This window comes from Suncus etruscus, chromosome 11 (assembly GCF_024139225.1).
Source record: "Suncus etruscus isolate mSunEtr1 chromosome 11, mSunEtr1.pri.cur, whole genome shotgun sequence".
NCBI classification, from domain to species: Eukaryota; Metazoa; Chordata; class Mammalia; order Eulipotyphla; family Soricidae; genus Suncus; species Suncus etruscus.
Genome location: NC_064858.1, coordinates 18,562,576 through 18,585,896, shown reverse-complemented (window position 1 = coordinate 18,585,896; position 23,321 = coordinate 18,562,576). Strand labels below are relative to the sequence as shown.

The 23,321-nt window shown below is 49.0% G+C and overlaps 1 protein-coding gene across 4 annotated transcripts in view; it reads left to right on the top strand.

Annotated features, from left to right (window-relative positions):
* Nucleotides 1-23,321, top strand: part of BICD1 (BICD cargo adaptor 1) — a 213,010-nt gene that overhangs the window by 76,698 nt on the left and 112,991 nt on the right. For 3 of the 4 annotated variants that reach the window (XM_049783792.1, XM_049783793.1, XM_049783791.1), the window contains exons 5-7: nt 9,801-10,895; nt 12,581-12,732; nt 13,408-13,615. In XM_049783792.1, the coding sequence (XP_049639749.1) occupies nt 9,801-10,895; nt 12,581-12,732; nt 13,408-13,615 (1,455 nt within the window). Of the gene's footprint in view, nt 1-9,800; nt 10,896-12,580; nt 12,733-13,407; nt 13,726-14,370; nt 14,565-23,321 lie in introns of all 4 variants that reach the window. The other variant, XM_049783790.1, reaches the window with a different exon arrangement.

Genomic DNA, 23,321 nt, shown 5'->3' with positions numbered 1-23,321 from the left:
TACATAGTTCCTTGAGCATTGCCAGACGTGACCCCCAGGTATTGACCAGAAGTAACCTGTGAATACTACCAAGTGTTCCCCACCAGGACACCTGCAGTGAGTTTTATACAGAAAGGAGTCTGTAACCAGGGTCTTTGAGCCATTGCAGCCGAGTCAAGCATCTCCGCATGTAATGTCACATGTGCATGTACCTTACATCACATCACTGAGTGACTTTGTATAGATCTCTGACATGATGTTCATGACAGTGGTTCCCTCTCTTCCTGGTACTGATGACAGTGGTCACATCCTGGTACTGATGATAGTGGTCACTCCATCCTGGTGCTGATGATATTGGTCTCTGCTCCCCCCCATTCTGGTGCTAATGACAGTGACTGCCCCCCCCTTCAGCCATGGTGGCTTTCCAGGCTGGACTCTCACATGTAAATGCAGTAGGAATTTGTCCTCTACTCTTAGTCGGCCTGGGTTTGAGGCTGAGTCATCTCAGCCCACAGAGGTTATCAGTATCAATTGAGTTTATTGCTGAGGCCTGTCATTTCTGCCTGTTAAAAATGAGGCTTGGAAAATGAAATGAGCAGAGAATCGATAAGAGGCTAGAATGTCAACTTCACTAATAGGGTGTTACTGTTTTTTTGCTTTTTTTTTTTCAAATGCTTACAGACCCCAGACCTGCTTGACTCTGACTCTGGCTTTGCTACCCAAACAAAATTTACATTCTGAAGGCAGAGGCTCAGCCCCTGAAGGAAAGTGCACTCTAGTCCTCTCTCTGGCTGTAAGGTGCAGTTCTGTACTGTGAGTGCTTGCCTGTGCCTTTGTGCTCTTTTTTCGCTAACAACATGTTGGTGGAAAACATGTTTCCTTGTAAAGGAACTATATATGACAGATGTCTGTCAAGAATTCATATCTCCACATTAAATTGGATTTTTAAAATTTATGGTGTTGGTGCTGTAGGGTAAAGTCAGTGGGCTGGGTATTTTCTTCCTGCCTCTGTTTGCTGCCAGTGCAGGGGGACTGACTAAGACTCTGATTGGGCAGGAATGCCATGCAGTGCTTCTTCCTTGACCCTGCTGCTAGGCAGGTGGTAGAGAGAATTGTTCACAGCAAGAGAAGGCCTCTATATGCAGGTGGCGTTGGGCACTGTCATCCATTCAGTCTTACCTGTTAAGACAGTTCAAACAGTGCAGAGCTGTTCTTGTGGGCAGCTTTGTCCTGCTTTTTCCTATCTGCAGTCTGTTCCTATAGGGGAGGACAACTTCCTTGTCCTATGTCCAGGACACACAGGGACTTCTCTTCCCAGCCTATGCCTGCATGGGTAGCTCAGAGTCTGCAGGTACTGGATGGCCAGGTGGCAGGCTGTGACAGGGGCACCAAGCCCTGGTTTAGCACATACAGTGTGAGTTGGTTTCAGTGACCTGCATCTCATTTTGGCCAGTGATTGAACACAGCTGCCAGACTGTTCACTGGGGGACCACTCACCTTTGCAGAAATGTGATCTCTGGTGGGCTACAGAAGGTAAGTTAAATCTGGGCCTATAAGAGGGAGGTTCAGTGGTAGCAAATACTGGGATAAGCAAGTTCATGGCTGGAACACGCTTATCTCAACTGTGCATAGTCTAGCATACCCACAGTACCTGTGAATAGGGTATAATGGCCATGTCCCCAAATTTGCTCGTTTGGTTGTGGATACAACTCAAGAAGTGCTATGCAGTTTCCTGCCTCACACCACTAACTACTAATTTTACTTTGTGACAAAGTAGTCACGTATGTCAGAGCATACATTCAGGAGTGTATGTGTGCCCATTGGGGTGTGGAGGTGTACCTGAGCTACATGTGAAATACTTCTATATCAAGCCATACCCAGCCTCTACTCAGAATTTTTAAAAGGCAAGAGCAAGTCTCATACAGACTATTGGTCAATTGTATGTAGCTTCTGCTCGCTCTCTGTACTGACTAGTTTATGGACATAAACAGATAACCCACCACTGATGTGGCCTTGGAAGCCACTCTAGTTGCCTTTGTGATTCCTGGGAAATAGCCTGGGTCTGTAGCTGTGGCAGTTGGAACTATCCTGAGAGGTAGAAGTAAAGATGTAATACTGGGACCGTGATAGTCGAGTGATTGGTTGGTCCCCTGGTGAGAGATACAGGAAGGATGTGACTGGTAGAGCCTACCTGGGCTTGGGCCTGCTGCCTCACCAACTGACCACAGACCTGTCCTCAGGATGTTGTCCCTGCCATATTCTGGGTAACTATAGGCTTTGGATCTTTACATCTTGGGGGATACACTTAAGTGTATCCCACAGCTGAGCCCTGCAGGTTCGTCTGGCTAGTGTTTGTGCAGCCACTTAGACCCTCTTCTGCAGCTCTTGAGACCCCATCCCTTGGTGGAGGGAGACAAATTCCCATCATAGTATGGGTCACTTCCATGAAAGGCGCCTTTCCTGCTGATAGATTTTAAGCTTTACTCTTTCCAATGCTCATTTCTCCATTCCTGCCAGAGCAGGTGGGCTGGGGCCAAGTACTCTCACCTCCAGCTTGTAGCTTAGAGGAAACTGATCCTTCTGTCTATTGACATGGGGCAGTGACTGAGTAGAGGAAAGGGTGCCCCTGGGTGGCAAGGTATCCTACAGAGGAAGTCATAACTGGAAAGAGGCTATGTCTGCTATCATCCTTTCCTGCTAACACCAGATCTGTGCCAGAATCTGGGATGCAAGAAGGATGCCTCTAAAAAAAAGGGGGGGGGTCCAGAGCAATAGCACAGTGGGTAGGGTGTTTACTTGCACACAGTTTACTAGGGTTCAACCCTCAGTATCCCATATCGTCTCCTGAGCCTGTCAGGAGTGATTTCTGAGCACAAAGCCAAGAGTAATCCCCACTGAGTGCCGCTGAATGTGGCCCAAAACAAAACAAAACAAAAACAAGAAGGATGCCTTTGCCCCACTGGGCACAGGACACACAACTGGGGGCACACAGAGGATAACCTGAGGGGCTGGTTCTTCTAGAATACAAGACTACATGTTCCAGATTCAGCCAATTCCACTGACATTCAAATGCATGAAAATACATAGTTACATGTGTGAAAGTCAGGAAGTGGCTCACAGCAGAGTCCTGCCTGGTCTGAGGCCCTGGGTTTCATCCCAACACCAAGCTTGATGGAAACATCTGTAAAGAAAAGGTTATTTGTTTCTGGAACTCCCTGTGAGCTGACCAGCACACCTGAACCTTTGCTCCACAGCAGTAATTTTTTTGGGTGTTATTGGATCCATTCTTGAGGTTTCTGAGGATCAACTGTTCTCAAAGAGTGTAACTACATTTCTGTACCTTAAATCATGACATGGCGGGCCCGGAAAGATAGCACAGCGGCGTTTGCCTTGCAAGCAGCTGATCCAGGACCAAAGGTGGTTGGTTCAAATCCCGGTGTCTCATATGGTCCCCCGTGCCTGCCAGGAGCTATTTCTGAGCAGACAGCCAGGAGTAACCCCTGAGCGCCACTGAGTGTGTCCCAAAAACCAAAAAAAAAAAAATCATGACATGGCATGCATGGTCCAGATACTAAAGGGGTTTGTGGGGGTTCTCCTTCAGGAAGGTGGGTGCCCAGATTCATTGATGAGAAACAGAGCCACACTCAGAACTGGCGGTGAATCTGAATTCATTTATTGAAAACTACAGCGGGCTATTTAAGCAATACTTTTACAGTCATAATTTTTGTGTTATGTAAAAAATAAAACAGATCTGTTTTCTGCAGAGTTAAACATATACTTTCTTGTTAACAAAAGCTTAGATGATTCAGTACATTCTGCTTAAACTACAAATTTCTTTATAACAGACAGTTTGCAGGTTTTTTACTTTTAGGTCTTCAACAAATAACCAAATTTTCTAAGTATCCCCTAAAGTCTGACTAAAAGGATAAACTTTAAGGGGGCAAAGTCTGACAGAAAAACCAAGCTTAATTAAAAGGGAGCAAATTTTTACCCAGAAAAGCTTTCTTTTTTGGGGGTTGGAGGGTGTCATACCCAGCAGCGCTCAGGGTTCCTCCTGGCTTTATGCTCAGAAATTGCTCCCAGCAGGCTCGGGGGACCCTATGGGATGCCGGGATTCCAACTACCGTCCTTCAGCATGCAAGGCAAACACCCTACCTCCATGCTATCTCTGGCCCCAGGAAAAGATTTCTTAACAGCCCATTGTTACTTCCAGGCCAAACCTTGGATGTTATTTCCCAGGTAAAAGATTAGCAGTCACTTAAGCATCAGATATGTCTGAAAACAAACTTTCTTTTTTTTTTTTAATAATTTTTATTTTGACCAAAGTGGATTACAAATCTTTCACAGTAATATTTTAGATACATAGTGACATTGAATCAGGGGCATTCCCACCACTAATGTTGTCTTCCCTCCACCCCTGTTCCCAGCATGCATCCCATATCCTCCTCTTTTGCCCCCCGGGATGCTAGTATAAGTGGTCCCCTCTGTGTCTAGCTTGTTGTAGATTGCATATCGATTCTGTTGCTGTTGGATTTGAATTTGGTGTTTAAATCTGATAATTTGTTATTTCTACTCAATGTTCATACGACTGTTTGGTCCTGGTACCCTCCATTATTTCCCCTCAATTTGTGAGATAGAACAAGATAGTTCAAGTTATATGCTTCTGTTTGAAGGAAAGAAAAAAAAGAAAAGAAAAGAAAAAGAAAAAGAAGGGGGAGGGCAAAATCAAACAAACAAAAAATGGGAGGAGTCCTTCTAGAGGCTATAAATATCGATTTAAGAGAAGAAAGGGGAAAAGGAAGAAAAACATAACAATACAAAAAAGAAATCAAACAAAAACCCTGAAAGTACCACAGTAATAAAGATAATAACCAAACAGTAACCATGGTCATGAAATAAAAAGAAAATGGGCCTGGAGAGATAGCACAGCGGCGTTTGCCTTGCAAGCAGCTGATCCAGGACCAAAGATGGTTGATTCAAATCCCAGTGTCCCATATGGTCCCCCGTGCCTGCCAGGAGCTATTTCTGAGCAGACATCAGGAGTAACCCCTGAGCAACGCTGGGTGTGGCCCAAAAACCAAAAAAAAAAAAAAAAAAGAAAGAAAGAAATAAAAAGAAAACAAAGCACAAACAACAATTACAAAAAACATTAATTTGAGCTATGTCTTTTTTAATTTTTTTTGCATAGGCAAAGTAAATATTGGGAGATCAAAAAGGGAATTCCCTTGGCCTAAGAGATACAGGGTTTCTCCACCCTTGAGGTATACTGTCATGGATTATAACTATAGGCTTAGCACATGCTCTTTTACTCTCCCCTAGGTCCTTTTGTGATGTCTGGAAAATTTCTGCTCAGTCATGTATGATAAAATCAGGCCTCTGGGGCCTGGAGAGATAGCACAGCTGCGTTTGCCTTGCAATCAGCCGATCCAGGACCTAAGGTGGTTGGTTCGAATCCCGGTGTCCCATATGGTCCCCCGTGCCTGCCAGGAGCTATTTCTGAGCAGACAGCCAGGAGTAACCCCTGCACACCACTGGTGTGGCCCAAACCAAAAAAAAAAAAAAAAAAAATCAGGCCTCTGTAATTAGAGATCTTGGTATTTGCACAGGTCATAGGATAGAACCTAGGATGGAGTTTTCCTTTACGGTTCTAGAAGTTCTGTTCCAACACTGTTGTTTTTAATCAGCCTTCTGTAGTTGGTGGTCTTGGTTTTTGCACCAATCCTAGGATGAAGCCTAGCATAGTCTTTGATTATGTTTCCAGAAGTTCTGCTCAGTTGAATTTGTCTCAGTCAGACATCTAGAATTAGAGATCTTGGTTGTTGTACAGATCATAGGCCAAAGCCTAGACTAGGGTCTTTTTTATTGGTCCCAGGATACGTTCTGCCCAATCATGGTTGTCACAGTCAATCGAACAAACTCCTTTCATCTGAGAGCACAAGACTAGCAGAGCAGTAAGGCACAGGAGATTATCAATAACTATCTAAATAACTGTTAGTTATTTTAGCTCCAATATATTTCTCTTGATTCTAAGTTTTCCAGGTAAAGAGGTAAATGCTCAAATAGATACATACTTAGCACAGCAGAGGGGAGATTCATATTTAGGTCAAATACATATTTGCAATTATTAATAAGCTAAGCTTGAAAAATACCAAAATTTCTTGTCAGGGAAAGCAATCTCTCTTTGAGATCTGGTCTCAGTCATGTTGGGACCATACCACAGCAGACCTACTGATTTTCAGCTTTCTCTAAACCAGGGCTGCAGTAAAGTTGGTGGATTACAGTGAAGCTGAGTAGCCCCTGGACCAGAACCAAATCTTGTTGAATTTCATTTCATTTCATTTTATTTTGTTTTTTGGATCACACGCGGCAGTGCTCAGGGGTTACTCCTGGCTCTATGCTCAGAAATTGCTCCTGGCAGACTCTGGGGACCATATGAGATGCCAGGATTCGAACCACCAATCTCCTGCATGCAAGGCAAACGCCTTACCTCCATACTATCTCTCCAGTCCCCTTGCTGAATTTCTGCCTCAATAAGCAGCCCGGTGCATGGCCCAGACAAAGGCTGGTGAGGCAGGAATACATTTAAGTTATCCAGTATCTGTGGGTCTCTAGTGAAGAAGCATGAATGTTTCTAGAAAACAGAAGCATGGCCAGGACGCTATCACAGCCTTTCATGGAGGGGGCAGAAGCCAGCCATGACCCAAGTGGGAATTGTGGGACAGTGCTGGATGACAGGCTTATAGTAGTTTCTTTGGTTTCACTGATGGTGCTCACAACTATCTGGAGTACATATTAATTTTATTCCTACTTTATATATAGGAACACTGAGGCACAAGAGTTATGTAATTTCCTTAGCGTCAAACATCTACTTCTGTAGTGTTGTCTTTGGTTCAAAGCAAAACTACCATTGTTGGCAATACTCAGCATATTTCTGGAGTGAGAGTCATGAGAGCAAACTTGGTCAGTTCCTGGTTGTTCAAACAGAGCAACAGCTATACTTTTACAATGACCTTTAAAAGTCTTATAGGCCAGAACCTCCACCAGCCTGGCTGTCCTTGCTGTCAGCAGTTGCTGAGACACAGAGCACTTATATCACATGACCAGGACCAATGCTGTATGAGACAGGAAAGATGGCTCAAAGGCAGGAGCATAGGCTTCTCCCACTTCTAACAGCCTACCTTTGGGCTTTGGTGACTGAGTGGTGAACCATCAGACCCACATTTGGACTAGGTGATTCTGGAAGCAAACACTGCTGGGGAACCTCTCCACTAAGATTTATGCTGCAGACATATTTTTGTTTGGAACACGGAAAAAGCAGAGAGCTCTTTACTTTTCTTTCTTTCTTTTTTTTTGCAAATTGCAAAAAGACATATTTTATTCAGATTACATTCATCACTACGTATTATTACAGCCAATCATTTTCTTTTTTTTTAAATATATATCTTTATTTAAACAGCTTGATTACAAATATGATTGTAGTTGGGTTTCTGTCATGCAAAGAACACCCCCTTCACCAGTACAACATTCCCATCACCAATGTCCCAGATCTCCCTCCCCACCCCACCCCTGCCTGTACTCTTGACAGGCTTCTTCTTCTTCTTCTTCTTCTTCTTCCTTCTTCTTCTTCTTCTTCTTCTTCTTCTTCTTCTTCTTCTTCTTCTTCTTCTTCTTCTTCTTCTTCTTCTTCTTCTTCTTCTTCTTCTTCTTCTTCTTCTTCTTCTCTTCCTCCTCCTCCTCCTCCTCCTCTTCCTCCTCCTCCTCCTCCTCCTCTTCCTCCTCCTCCTCCTCCTCCTCCTCCTCCTCCTCCTCCTCCTTCTTCTCCTTCTTGTTGTTTTTGGGCCACACCCGGCGGTGCTCAAGGGTTACTCCTGGCGGTCTGCTCAGAAATAGCTCCTGGCAGGCACGGGGAACCATATGAGACACCGGGATTTGAACCAACCACCTTTGGTCCTGGATCGGCTGCTTGCAAGGCAAACGCCGCTGTGCTATCTCTCTGGGCCGACAGGCTTCTTCTTCCCTCATTCATTCACATTGTTAGGATAGTTCTCAATGTAGTTATTTCTCTAACAGCACTCATCACTCTTTGTGGTGAGCTTCATGTAGTGAGCTGGACCTTCCAGCCCTCCAGAGAGCTCTTTTCTAATATTCAGGTTTGTATGAATATCCTTTGCCCATCATCTAGTATCTCACAACTCCTCCACATCCTGTGTGCTCATTAGCACTCACTCCTCATTACCCCAGCACCTGAGCATCTTTCTGCTGCCACAAGTGGCCCTACTTTGGTACAGGGCGTGATGTTCTGGCAGGTTCCCTCTTTTGCTCTTGTGAGGGCTGCTACAGTGAACATCCATATCCTCTCTGCTCTGTGCCCAGGGGTCCTGGGGAAGCCCTTTCTGAGGCCTACATACTACTCTTCTTGGAAGTTACCTGCACTGCCCCATTGGTCTCAGTTTCTATTTAGACTAATAAAATTAAAATGCTTTATAAATTGTTCTTTAAGATATAAGGTGCAACATTCTCTGCTTTTATATTATGAAGTTTCATATTGGTTGCATGTCTAGTTGTCTATAAGATTCAATACTTATTTTGAGGTGTAGTTAAAATAGAATGAGTTAATAAAGCAATTCAGCTCTAGAATGAAGAGAAGACTGCATGGGTGCCCAGGACTCACTAATACCACAAAAATTGAAGAGCAGAGGCTCTGCCTTCCAGAGTTTAGAGACAGCGCTTAGTTAGCCCTTGGTTATCTTGAAGTCATATTACATTTTTTGCAAGGATAACAGCAAGATTGTAAAATGTTCAGCTTTCATGAACTTATGTATGTATACAGGGTGCTGGCGTATCAGGTGGATAAACATGCATAATTCCTTAGAGAAATGTACTTTTTTTTTTTTTTTTTTGGTTTTTGAGTCACATCTGGCAGTGCTCAGGGGTTACTCCTGGCTCTAGGCTCAGAAATTGCTCCTGGCAGGCTCAGGGGACCATATGGAATATCGGGATTTGAACCACTGTCCTGCACAAAAGGCAAACGCCCTACCTCCATGCTATTTTTCCAGCCCTGGGGAATGCACTTTTTAATTTAATTTAATTTTTTTTGGATTTTGGGCCACACCCAGCGGTGCTCAGGAGTTACTCTTGGCTATCTGCTTAGAAATCGCTCCTGGCAGGCCCAGAGAGATAGCACAGTGGCGTTTGCCTTGCAAGCAGCCAATCCAGGACCAAAGGTGGTTGGTTTGAATCCCGGTGTCCCATATGGTCCCCGTGCCTGCCAGGAGCTAAGCTATTTCTGAGCAGACAGCCAGGAGTAACCCCTGAGCACCACCGGGTATGGCCCAAAAACCAAAAAAAAAAAGAAAGAAAGAAAGAAAGAAAGAAAGAAGGAAGGAAGGAAGGAAGGAAGGAAGGAAGGAAGGAAGGAAGGAAGGAAGGAAGGAAGGAAGGAAGGAAGGAAGGAAGGAAGGAAGAAATGCCCTACCTCCATGCTATTTCTCCAGCCCTGAGGAATGTACTTTTAAATGGATCGACTAACCAGAATTGCTTAAGAGGAAAGCACACTCCAGTTTTAACTGGAAATGGGATTCTTGGCTATGTTACAGTTAGACAGGAACCTTTGCCGTGTAGATGCCTTCATGCAGTGACCTTGAATGTCTGCATTGCAATGAGTGTGATCTGTGTCTCCACCATCACAGAAAATGTTCTCATGTGGTTAAAATGCCCAGACTGGAGGAGCCTGGTCGCCATGTCCTGGGAGTAGAAGAAGGTCATTGATGTCAACATTGTACAGAGGCTACTCAAAGACTCACTTGCTTTTGTCTTGTCAGGTGGAGCGGGAAAAGGCCATCCTTCTGGCCAACCTGCAGGAGTCGCAGACACAGCTAGAGCATACCAAGGGGGCTCTGACTGAGCAGCACGAGTGGGTTCACCGGCTCACTGAGCATGTCAACGCCATGAGGAGCCTGAGGAGCGGCAAGGAGCTCAAGGCTGAGCTGGACGGGGAGAAGGGCCGGGAGCCAAGAGAGGAAGCCCATGACTATGACGTGGACATCAATGGCTTAGAGATCCTCGAGTGCAAGTACAGGGTGGCTGTCACGGAGGTCATCGACCTAAAGGCTGAAGTCAAGGCCTTGAAGGAGAAGTACAACCAGTCTGTGGAGAACTTCACCGAGGAGAAGACCAAGTACGAGAGCAGGATGCAGAGGTACGACGAGCAGGTGAGCAGCTTGGAGAAAGCCGCCAGGGAGAGCAACGAGAGGGCTGACCGCATGGAGCAGGAGCTGCAGAAGGTGAGCGGCCTGGCCAGTGAAAGCCACAGCACCCTGAGCACAGCCCAGGACGAGCTGGTGACATTTAGCGAGGAGCTAGCCCAGCTCTACCACCACGTGTGCCTGTGCAACAACGAGACCCCCAATAGGGTCATGCTCGACTATTACCGCCAGAGCAGGGCCACCCGCAGCGGCAGCCTGAGGGGGCCTGACGACCCCAGGGCAATGCTCTCCCCACGCCTGGCCCGGCGGGCCGCAGCCTCCCCTGCCGACACACCAACCTCAGCCGAAGTGGCTCCCAAAGAGAACACAGAGGCCAGCAAGGAGCCCAGCCCCACCAAGACCCCCACCATCTCCCCTGTAATCACGGCCCCGCCCTCTTCGCCCGTCCTGGACACCAGTGACATCCGCAAAGAGCCCATGAACATCCATAACCTCAACGCCATCATCCGGGACCAGATTAAGCACCTGCAGAAGGCAGTGGACCGCTCACTGCAGTTGTCCCGGCAGAGAGCGGCCGCTCGGGAGCTGGCGCCCGTGATCGACAAGGACAAAGAGGCCCTGATGGAGGAGATCCTCAAGCTCAAGTCCCTGCTGAGCACCAAGCGCGAGCAGATCGCCACACTGAGGGCTGTGCTGAAAGCCAACAAACAGGTGACCCCCTCCTCCCTCCTTCCCACACCCCAGTATTCCAGAGCCTGGGGCCCAGCTTCCACATTCAGACCCTCCCTCTGGAACAATGGGGCTCACAGCCCTGATTCCTCAGGAGAGCTGACATCATGGCCCCAGCACTGCCTGAGCCTGCAAGCAGGACTCATGCTCTGAGAATGAACGCAGGGGGTGAGGTGGACGGAAGGAGCATCTGTGAGGTGGGGTAGGGCCACGCTGCAGGACTAGTCTGGAGCCAGTGGTCACTGAGAGCCTGGGCCAAGGCACTGCCTGGCAACTTAGATTTGGTAGTTCTGTAAGGAAGGTGGTAGGCAGCTGGCGAAAGTAGAGGAATGGAGCTGGAGAGGGAGTAGAGAAGGAGGATGAAGGGGTAGAGGAGAGAGAGAAGTGACAGAGTGGGAAGACTGAGAGGGGTGGAGAAAGAAATAGGGAAAGGGAAAAGAGAGGGTGGAGAGAGAAAAAGAGAGAGAAGAGAGAAATGGAAGGGGAGAGGTGTGGAAGAGAGAGGGAGGAAGGAGATGGATGAGAAAGAGGGAGGGAGGCGAGAGGAGGGAGATGTCCTGTGATGAGGGTATCTTCTGTGATCTGCTGACTGCACAACTGACACAGTGTCCGTAGGGCATTCTCCCAGCATGCTCATCCCATCAAAACAGAAGCATCTGGTACATAAAAGCTTCTGAGGAGCTGATGCTGCTAGGGCCAGCATAAAAGGGTCTGCTGCCATCAGCCTTCCTGATACAGAGACCTACAGTAGTGGAATGTCTACTCACAGCCTGTCCCATGCACTGGCTTAGACCACCTTAGTCAGGTGGACTTGTCAAGGTCCGGACTAAACTTTCCCTGACTTCTCCAACTCTTCTCCAGTACCATATATCAGCTATCTAGAAGAAAGGTGTGGGAGAGGCAGTACTTACATAGTTATAGGTAGAGACAAGCATGGCCATGAGTAAGGGACTACTGAATGAACCAGCCTCCCTGGTTGCTCTTCCTCCCAACCCATAGTGTGGGAAGGGGGACAGAAACTGGGGACTCTGGGGTGACATGTGCTTGGAACTGAGGGCAGCTTATAGATAACACAGCAGCCTGATGGAGCCAGGATGGGCTCCTGGGCAGAGTAAGCCTTATGAGCTCTGCTTTCAGTACTTTGGTGCCCTGACCTGCCCTATATATCACATTTCTTATTTCTGGATGTATTTCTTTCTCCTTTGAATGAGGCTCTGGTCTTTGTGTAATGCTTAATACTTACATGTTGTGAGTAGTTCTACATGTCTATGGGTGCGACCAGCATGCTGAGATGTTGAAGGGTGCCCCTATCTATCACAGCCAAGGTGATAGCTCTTTGCTCTGGTGACAAAAGGTAACTCTCCTTTAAACTAGGTCTGTGCTACGATTAGAGAGATAGAACAGCTGGGAAGATACTTGCCTTGCATGTATCCCAGCATTGATTCCATCCCCCGCATCCCAGATGGTCTTCCAAGCTCCACCAGAGTGATCTCTGAGATCTGATGGTCACTGAGCCACACCCTGGCCTCATTCCTGATTGTTTCCAGGGAAATCTAGCACAGAGATCGCTGTATAGGGGAGTCCCTGCACCCACTCACTTCTCTATTATGTAAAGATGAACCTTCTGAGGCATTTGCCATGTAAATTAAGTGCTGTCTCTACTCCAGACAGCGGAGGTGGCCCTTGCTAACCTCAAGAACAAATACGAGAATGAGAAAGCAATGGTGACGGAGACCATGACGAAACTTCGGAATGAACTGAAGGCTCTGAAGGAAGATGCTGCCACCTTCTCCTCACTGAGAGCCATGTTTGCAACAAGGTACTACTTCCTGCCATATAGGCAATACCCGGGGCTTAGGCCAGGGAGCGTCCTCGGGTGCAGAGAGAGAGAGAGAGAGAGAGAGAGAGAGTGTGTGTGTGTGTGTGTGTGTGTGTTGGAGGTGGGCAGAAATAGAACCTGGGGTTCCTGCCTTTGAGCATCCTTCCTGCCAGAAACACTGCCAGATCCAAGCAGGTAGATGTGCCGACACCATGGCCCCCTTCAGCAAAGCTGCCTCCCAGCACATACAGCTGTTGGGGCTCCTCCCAAAGCAACTAAGCCCTGCATTACTCATCAGCATGTCCCATGTGGACTCTTATCTGGAGGAGCCATTGCATCCTTTTGCCATTTGGGGGGGGGGGGATTGGACCACACCCTGTGACTCTCAGGGGTTACTCCTGGCTGTGCGCTCAGAAATCGCTCCTGGCTTGGGGGTCCATATGGGATGCCGGGGGGATCCATCCTAAGTTAGCGCTTGCAAGGCACACACCTCACCACTAGCGCCACCTCTCCGGCCCTCTCTTTTGCCATTGTTGCTCCTGCTTTCTCCAGAAGCAGGTCTCTACACGTAATTCCAGAAGACCCAGTTTCATCTTCCCAGGTTGCCCGAATAGCACCACTGCACCCCAACTCCCCATATCCTGCTCCCGTGACCCCTTACTATTCTGCTTCTAGATGTGATGAATACGTGACTCAGTTGGACGAGATGCAGAGACAGTTGGCAGCTGCCGAGGATGAGAAGAAGACTCTGAACACTTTGTTACGAATGGCAATTCAGCAAAAGCTAGCCCTCACGCAGCGGCTGGAGGACTTAGAATTTGACCACGAGCAGTCCTGGCGCAGCAAAGGCAAAGCAGGGAAGAGCAAGCTCGGCAGCCCTAAAGTAAGTGGGGAGGCGCCTGCGCCCCAGCCCGCCATAGACACGTTTCTCCTGCATAGGCAGGGTCCGCACAGCGCCGGCACGAGGGCCGGCAGTGGCTCCCACAGGAAAAGGTACGCATGCCGCGGCCTCCACAGCCTGGTGCCGGGGCCCACTTGGAGCTGACTCAGGGCCTCAGGGTGGGGGGCTGCTCTGGGTCTGAGTGTTTGACCAACGTGCTCCTCCAACACCCACTTCTGTGCCTCGGGCGTGGGACCCACGTCTCCCAGGAGCTCCTGCCTGGAGGCCAGCAGAGATGGTGGCTCTGAGGAGCCAGGGGCACATGGACCGGCCATGGCCAAAGATCTGGGCTCGGGCAGTGTCCTGCTCACAGCTGCTCTTCCATGGGTCCAGGGCGACCCCAAGTCCTCGGTGAGCTTTGTCCCCTTCGTGGAGCAGCTGGGAAGGGCTGCTAGTCTGGGCTTCTACTGTCAGTGCTGTTCTCAGTTCACCATCACAATCACATTCTCACTGGGAGGAGCTTTTGGTAGCATCTATCCACATCCACTAGCTGGGATACCTGGATCTGGCCAGTAGCCAGTCCTATTTCCAAAGGGGGTTGTCTCCGGGACACTGAACAGTTAGCAAAACTCTGATCGGCATGTTAATTGAAGCAGCTCAATGCAATTTGAAGAATGTTGTCTCTGGTGAGGCATTGAAAGGTAATTAAAGTCAAACTTTTTTGTTTCCTATATGTATTTTCTTGGATCTCCTGCAAGACAATTTTCACCTTCCCTTTGTGATCAGAGCCGTGCCAGGACCGCAGGGGCCTCCTACCTACCGAGCTTATTAAGAGTGCCCCCTGCCCCCACGTCCACAGCCTCAATGCTCCCGAGGGGGCCCCCTCCCAGGAGTGAGCTCCTCCAAGGGCGTCGGCTCAGCACGGAAAAAAGGTTAACCGTGGCACCACCAGGTAAACAGTTTCCTCGGGTGCATGTGATGTGAGGACTGATGGGAGAGAGCACAACCCTTCCTGCCCAACACCCACACTTCTTCCTGAGAACCTGGGGGACCACAGCCTGTTAGATGCTACTTCTTCCTTCTGTGGAGTAGCTGGGCTGAGGGAAAAGAGCTGGGTGCCCCCATGAGACATACCTGCACAGAAACCAGGGACAGGCCCCACGGGACATGCCTGCACAGGAACAAGGGACAGGGGATCACACGGGACATACCTACATAGGAACCAAGGACAGGCCCATGGTACACACCTGCACAGAAACAGGACAGGCCCCACGGAGTACAACTTTACAGGAACCAGGGACTGGCCCCATGGGACATACCTGAACAGGAACAAGGGACAGGGGCCCACATGGAACATGCCTACATAGGAACCAGGGACAAACCTATGGGACACACCTGAACAAGAACAAGAACCCACATAGGACACATTTATATAGAAGCCAGGGGCCCCTGGGACACACCTGCACAGGTAGTAGGGACAGGACCCATAGGACACATCTGCATAAAAGCCAGGGATGGGGCCCCTGTGGGAAATAAGTGCATCCAGTGTGTTTCTTGACACCTGGTGATTCTGGTCAGGTTCTGCCTGGCCCTCTGCCCCCACTATCTTTATGGAGACTCTGTGCTGAAGTGGTACATTGTGGAACCCTCATGTACCTATATATGGCCCTGAGCACCCTCCTGGCACTATCAAACCAAAAGCTCAAACTACTTGGAACTGATCCCTTTGGCAGTAACTCACAGTCGTCCCTGACCCCCATTATCCAGGAAAGTTGGGCCTCTGCACTTACCTCACAAGCTGTTGTGCCTGCCCTCCCTCTTTACATCCTCCCAAGCAGAGAGGCCCTTTCTGCAGGAGGCAGACCCATCACAGATCAATTGGTGTCCTGGAGTCAAGCTATCCTGGCCATGGCTCCTGTCAAAGACCATCAGAATTTCTATACCTGCGGCCTGGGTCTATATACATGCAGGTTTCCCTGTGGCAATCATTTGAGCGCTGACATGTGCCTGGAACTCTTTTCCATCCCCCAACCTGGAGCCTGGTGGTGCCACTTTAATCCCAGCATGTTCAGAAAGTCACTTTGATTTGCCCCTACCTCCTTTACTTCTGCTCCTCTCAATCTGCCATCCAGCTGACAGCTCTGTGCTGGTTTCGTGTCTGCTTCCTGAGTCAGCCAGGGCCTGAGATTGACAGGCTTCAAGGTGACACCAATGCCAATGCCAAGAGGGCAGGACAGCAGCGGCCCCTGAGAAAGAAGCCCAGCATTGCCAGGATCTGTGTTATCCAACATTTTACCCATAGGATCCCGTGGAAGTCCCCTCAGGCATTTGCATCTCTCCTGATAGGGTCAATTAGGACCCTTCTGTTTCCCCCCTCCTATGGTAGCCCAACAAAAATGGAGAGACCCTCATTTCCAAATGCAGATCCTGGTGTTTTACTTGGAAAAAGACCTCCCAAGATGTGACTCCTCGATCATAGAGCACAGCACAGAGCTGTGCTCACTTGTTGTCGCTCAGGATGTACATTTCATGCCATGGTCATTTTCACACATCATGTCATAAAGTCGTTCATGTCACCAGAGTCGCATGTGTGTGGTTCTCTGTTGTTGGATGACAAACGTCAGAGTTTCCTGCCCTGTTTCCATCTCTGTTCTTCTCAAAGACCTCTGAGAAATGTGGTCCAAGCATTCCAGGTTCTGGGGGTAGTCAGCAGCCCATATTCTTCATTCAGTGGCTTATCACCCACTTGATTCCTCTCAAGGTCCGTATCTCAGCTGCTGAGGTTCTGCCCTCTTTTTCTGTTGCTGAGACACTGTTTCCATTTTCACATACTCAATGTCTACACATGCCCCACAGTACTGATTTTCAGCCTCTGAGCCATGGGCCAGGGCCACACCACAGAGTTCCTGCGAGTCTGAGGAAGCTGTCCCTCCAGGGTTAGGTGCCTATAGTTTCCCAGATATACACTGAGCCATGAACAGTGCTTTCAACTTCTGCCCTCCAAGCCCACAGATATTACTCCCATTTCCTCTGGTCTTCAGGTGCGAAGAGGTCAGCTGCACATTGATGCCGGGGCTGCCCAATCTTCCCTGGCTGGGGCAGCAGACAGGGCTTAGGGCCATGATGGAGCCAAGAGCATCGCTGGGCAAGGCCTCTATAATGACCTACTTGCGTATTGATAGATGTAGCATAGCTCTTTATGTGGAGCTGAAATCACGGAGATGGGAGAAGGAATCTGTTATCACAACCTGAGGTTTTCAGTCGTGTATCGTGGAATCAGTTTAGCAAGTTGAGGTTTGTTTACCTTCATGTTTCTGAGAGTTTGGCTCAGAAAAGGAATGGAACATCCTTCTACAAGAAGCTGTAGCTCTTCTGCATGAGTGACAGGGTATATTAAATTTCCTAGGCCGAACTATATTGTATGAGCCATTTTAAAATTAGAGATGTGTTATTTATGTGTAAGATTTTGTCAAGCTGAAAATGGAGGATGCCTATCTTGTCCTAAATGACATATACATGATATATCAAAAATTTTAAACTTTATTTATTGATTGATCAATTGGTTTTTGGGTTACACCTTGCTCTGTGCTTAGAAATCGCTCCTGGCAGGCATAGGGGATAATATGTTCCACCAGCTATCCTGGATCAGCTGCTTGCAAGGCGAGCAACCTACTGCTGTGCTATCTCTCTGGCCCCCCCGAAATATCAATTTTTATGAGGATGTATTCATACATTTTTTACAAGTTCGTGGTAATATTTCTAATTTTATAAAGATAATCCACTGTTAAGAATTAAAACGGGGGGGGGGGCCGGGCGGTGGCGCTAAAGGTAAGGTGCCTGCCTTGCCTGTGCTAGCCTTGGACGGACCGCGGTTCGATCCCCCGGTGTCCCATATGGTCCCCCAAGCCAGGAGCAACTTCTGAGCACATAGCCAGGAGTAACCCCTGAGTGTTACCGGGTGTGGCCCAAAAACCAAAAAAAAAAAAAAAAAAAAAAAAGAATTAAAACGGGGCCCGGAGAGATAGCACAGCGGCGTTTGCCTTGCAAGCGGCCGATCCAGGACCAAAGGTGGTTGGTTCGAATCCCGGTGTCCCATATGGTCCCCCGTGCCTGCCAGGAGCTATTTCTGAGCGGACAGCCAGGAGTAACCCCTGAGCATCGCCAGGTATGGCCCAAAAACAAAAACAAAAACAAAAAAGAATTAAAATGAGAATTTGTTTTTGTTTTTAGGTCACACCCGGCAATGCTCAGGGGTTATTCCTGGGTCTACACTCAGAAATCACCCCCAGCAGGCTTGGGGGACCATATGGGATGCCGGGATTTGAGCCAGCAACCTTCCGCATGTAAGGCAAACGCCTTACCGCTGTGCTATCTCTCCAGCCCCAAAATGAGAATATTTTTAGATAAACAATGTTCTTGATAATGTTTTTTTTTCTATAAAACATGTATATTTAGATGATTTTTTTTTCTCTTTGAGCCATGCCAGTGGTGGTCAGTGATTATTCCTGGCTCTGCACTAAGGAATCACTCTTGTGGGCTCAGAGGACCATATGAAATGCCAGGGATTGAACCTGGGTCAGTTTGGTTTATTTGGAGCCTTTGGTGCAGATGTTGAAATGATCCAGTTCTCTCCTAAATTCTTAAAGTCTAATGTCTCAGCACATCTTTTGAGTACCAGAACCCACTTCAGAAGGACTTCTTGTTTTGGATATGGCCAGCAGGTAGCCCCCCCCCCTTCTTCAGACATGGTTTCATGGTGGTTTTAGGGGCTGAGTGGTGTTTTCTCCAGGAAGCCTCATCCCTGGACCTTGCTTCAACACAGGCTGGAAAAATTCTATTGGTCCCAGCTGTTGGCCGCCTCAACTGGTAGACTTTATGATTCAACTTTCTCTCCTCAGAGCTGCTGGCTGGGCACTTGTGAACCAGAGGTCCCGTGTCCCCGCAGTCTTGCACATAGTGCCTTCCGAAATTATGGATGGCTGGGTCGCCAACATTTAAAGAAACAGTGTCACGTGAGCTGAAGTTGGTGTAACAGCCCATATAAAAGGGATTTGCTGTGAGCCAAAGGAGAGGCAGCCTCTGTGGCAGCACCCAGGACTGCCCCCTGGGCCTGCCTTCAACCAATTCTCTCTTCTAGCTCTGTTGCATCAGTGCCATCTCTGCTCTCTGTACTCTCTCTCTCACCCTCTCTTTCCTTCTCTCTTTCTCTCTCTTCCTCTCTCTCCCTCTCTCTCCTCTCTCTCCTCTCTCTCCTCTCTCTCTCTCCTCTCTCTCTCTCTCTCGCCCTCTCTCTCTCTCTCTCTCTCTCTCTCTCTCTCTCTCTCCTCTTCTGCTGGACTTTCAAGAATGGGATCGGTCTATCTTGGGATTTACTGATGGTCCAGGCAGTGACACAGGCGCTCCGTTAGATTGTGTGTGAATATGTGGAAGTGGCCTTTCCATTTCACCACATTAAGCACATCAGTGTGTGTCCTGTGTATATGGGCCACCCAGGCCTACATTCCCCCGCATATGCCTATACCACAGTTCTCTCATCAGCTCATTGGCTCATCAACAGGGAGCAGTGTGGCCCAAGCCACATGATGTACCTGTCATTTTCCTTGGCTCCTGGCCCACAGTGGGTTCAGCCCAGCAGCACCCCTATTCCACCTCCCTGCAAGTGAAATGTTAGCTGACTGGAACAAATTTAGGCTCTATGCTGGGAGAGGGGTGAGCACAGCCTTGGGGTTGCCCTAGAACCAGCAAAAGTGGTGGATGGGATTTGAGAGGAAGGTCAGCCTATGCTGTGACCCCCCAAACCAGGGCAGCACTCAGGAGACTGGAAGGTGGCCAGGAAAACAGAACAGTGGGTGAGCACAGACACAAGTTGGGACTTGTCAGTGGTCCTGAGGGAAAGCCAGAGTGTCCACCCACATCTCCTTGGTCAGGATGGGGCCATCCTATGCTGCTGCTTCTCCTCCTGTGCTCCAGCATGGACAAGGTTCTGAGGGATTTCTTCCCATCTTTGCTCCACACACAGGAGGCAGTTCCCTGGAGTGATGTGGCACTTTCCAGCCTCCATATCATCTAAACCTGCTACCTCTTCCTGAAGAGGAAGGCGCAGGTGATTTCTGGGGGGATTTAGCTCAGAACACTAGTGGAGGGCTCTGGCTTCTCATCTTCAGGTTTTGGAAGGCACACGGCCCTGAGTATGTCTCACTGTGTTTCTTTGTAGAAGTTTTACTTCTCCAAGACATGACTAGTGTAGGTTAGGGTGATATGGTACACAGGACATCTGTCCCATAGGCTCTGTCCTGCTTTGGGTTGACACACTGCCTCACTGGTGACTGAGGAATCTGAAAACATGCCTTTTACTTCATGAGCTCTTGGTTTAGACACTAAGCTGGTGTCCATGGTTCGGTTGCTTTGATTCAGAGCAAAGCTGGGAAATGGACTTGATTTTCTTTGTGGTACAAAAGAGACCACTGGACCCTGTCACAATGTCTTGTTGGTGGTTGTTGAATAAACACTGTAGTAGGATGAGAGTCTGCAGACGTAGCTCTAAGGTCAGGGTTGGTCCCTGGAACGCAACATCCTCAAGTCCCAGTACTGAATTGAGGCTTGGCCAGCTGAGACCCACCAGAAGTTATGGATCTTCTGAGCTCAGCCTGGGAGATTTGCAGTGGTTCACTGAGAACAGACACAAGGCTATGTCCCCACGCTATCTGCTCCTGGGTTCTTTTCTACATAGCCTTGCAGTGACAGTGAAGTGGATGCAGCTGAATTCCTTGCACTTCCGTCTGTTCTTCCTGGGCAGGCAGGATGTGGGGAAGGAGCCTGTTAGCTGGACGGTGTCAGATTGGGACAACATTCCCATTTGTTGGGCGTCTCTGAATGGAATGCCTCATGCCTGCCACGGACTGCCAGCACACAAAGTAGCACAGGGGTACCTCTGGGTCACCTGGAAGGTGGCCATGACACTGGTGCTCTTGTGGCCACTGCATGGGTGTGTGTGATTGTGGCCATACTGAGTTCGTTCCCGGCTGGGATGATAAAATAGCAAAGCAGTGGCTGATGGCTGTGTCTACCACCTGGGTTCTCATTTGTCACTTGGGACCAATGTTTCCTGTAAACCGTATTCACTGCCCTGAGCCCCTCACTCGGCTGCATCAGTGCCCCAAATCCCAGTTGGTGAACTGCTTGCAAAGGAGCAAGAGTTTCACTATTCTCAGTCCCCTGAGTCATGTATGGGGGTCAATCTTTGGGGGTGCTCACAGCATTGTGGCCTCTCTGTACCCATGGCCCACACTGGCCTGGAAGCAGAGTTTGCTCCCCAAGGGGAGAGTTTGGACCCGCCTTGAAAAGCAGGAGTAGCCTGTCCTAGCATGGATGAATGCAGCCAGGTCTCCCAGAATCCCTCTTCCTGCACACTTTGCCTGCAAAGCCCAGCCACTTGGGACTCTTCCGTGAGGGAGGAAGAAAGGCCACCAGAAAATCGTCCCCTCCTTTCTGGTGAAGGAGGGCCACAGGAGCCTGGAGACAGGCCTTACTTCAGGGAAGCACGCTTTCTCTGAGTGTGGAAACGGGCTGAGGCCACCCCGAGTTGGTGTCTGCAAGTGGACTTTGTGTGTGCCTGCACATGGCTGGCAGCACTAAAGCGCCATCACTGGGCATTCCTGGACCAGCCCCACACAGGCCCATTGCTGCTGGGCCTGGAGTGGGCAGACAGCCCCTGCCAGGGCCCATAAAGGCTTAGGGCTCCCCAACACTCTGGTGGTAACTGGAAAGGTAACAGAGCCCGTCCATAGTGGACTTTGGTCTCTACTTCCTGCTGCTCTCAGGATGAAGGTGCCTAGAAGAGACCTGGAGGGATCAGCCAGTGGGGTGGATGTTGTGGGGCTGGGCAGGGTGCTCGGTGGGCATGGACAGCAAGTCCAGAATGAGGCTGAGCTATGATTTTCCACATATCCCCAGCCACGCCGTGCAGTGTTTTGGTGAAAAGCAGACTCGTCAATGCTGTGGGACCGGGGTCTTGACAGGGAGGCAGTCAAAGGGACAGCAGGAAAGCAGGTCCTAGGAAGGGCTATGACTCTGGCTCCCCATGAAGCGGCCTGCAGCCCCTCTTGGGTCCTTTACTCTGGCACCACCCACACGGACTCCCCCATGGCACACACGGCCACCTCTGAAACCTGAGGACACTTGGGGACTTCCTTCTGCCCTAGACTCCTTTTTCTCCTTCTATGTCCTAGTGCCAGAGGCCTGGCAGCCTCTCATACTACTGCAGTGTCCCATTCCAGAGATGTCTTGAGTTCTGAGCACAGGAGCCTGGCATCTGGCATCTCTCTTCTCTGCACTTGCCATCATGCACCCCAAGTGGTCAGATCATCTAGGAAACTTCCCACCAGAACACTGGGGCCTGCCTGTGTTGCTGGCAGGAGAGATGGGGGGAAATCATGACAGAAAGCTTTGTTGCAGGAGAGAGAGGTTTGGCTTGCTGGCACTTTCACCAGCCTCTTTCTCTGGAAGGAAGGGAGGGAATAGGTTTGTGTTTGGGACAGATGATGCCACGTGTGGCTCTTTCTTTCATCTTCCTTTCTAGTTGAGGCCTTCCTTGGGGAGGCACTAGGGTCCCCTCCTGTGAGAGTCAAAGGGACAACTTTGCCCCCGCCCTGGTGCCCTTGCATGTGCCTGCAGCGCTCATAGAGTTTACCCTGTGTGTTTTCACGTACAGTGTCCAGTATTTGGCTGCTATGCACAGGCCTTGGAGCAACTGAGAAGCTTTGGGGTTACAAACTTTTCTGGGATCAGCAGATGCCCTGCCTGCCTCATAGGTGTAGCTACTGGTTTCTTACCTGGGAGTTTCAACACCCCAAATGGGAAGCAGAGCAGAAACCTATCTGAGCTCAGGCCAGTTCTGGGACCTGCCATCTGACTCCTATCCAGTGTCTTAGACATTCCAGTGACTAGCTCTAGTGCTATTTCCTCACCCAAACACTGGGATCTAAAGGACAGGGTTCCAGAAGCACAGATCTGTTCAGGCTTCACAGCACTGACATGTGGTAAGCCATGCTTGAGTCTTGGATGTGTCCTGATTCCATGCCATCACCACCACCACCACCTCCATCTTTACCACCACTACCTCTTCTATTAAGATCCACCATCATCACCATCACCATCAATCATTGTCTCTACTGACTTCATCTCCACCATCACCTCCACCATTACATCACCTCCACTACCATTTCCATAATTTCCACCACCATCTCTACCATCACCTCCACAACTACCTCTGTCCCCTCAGCCATCACCTCTATCTCAAAGACTGTCCCTCCTGCCATCACAACCACTGTCGCCAGTGTCATTACCTCTGTCATTGCTCTGCCTCCGAATCAATGCCTATTTGAGATGCTCTTCTTCTTCTTCTTCTTCTTCTTCTTCTTCTTCTTCTTCTTCTTCTTCTTCTTCTTCTTCTTCTTCTTCTTCTTCTTCTTCTTCCTCCTCCTCCTTCTTCCTTCTTCCTCCTCCTTCTTCCTTCTTGTTCTTTTTCCTCTTCCTCCTCCTCTTCCTCCTTTTCCTCCTCCTCTTCCTCCTCCTCCTCCTTCCTTCTTCCTCCTCCTTCCTTCTTCTTGTTCTTCTTCCTCTTCCTCCTTCTTCCTCTTCCTCCTTCTTCCTTCTTCCTCCTCCTCCTCTTCCTCCTCCTCCTCCTCCTCCTCCTCCTCCTCCTCCTCCT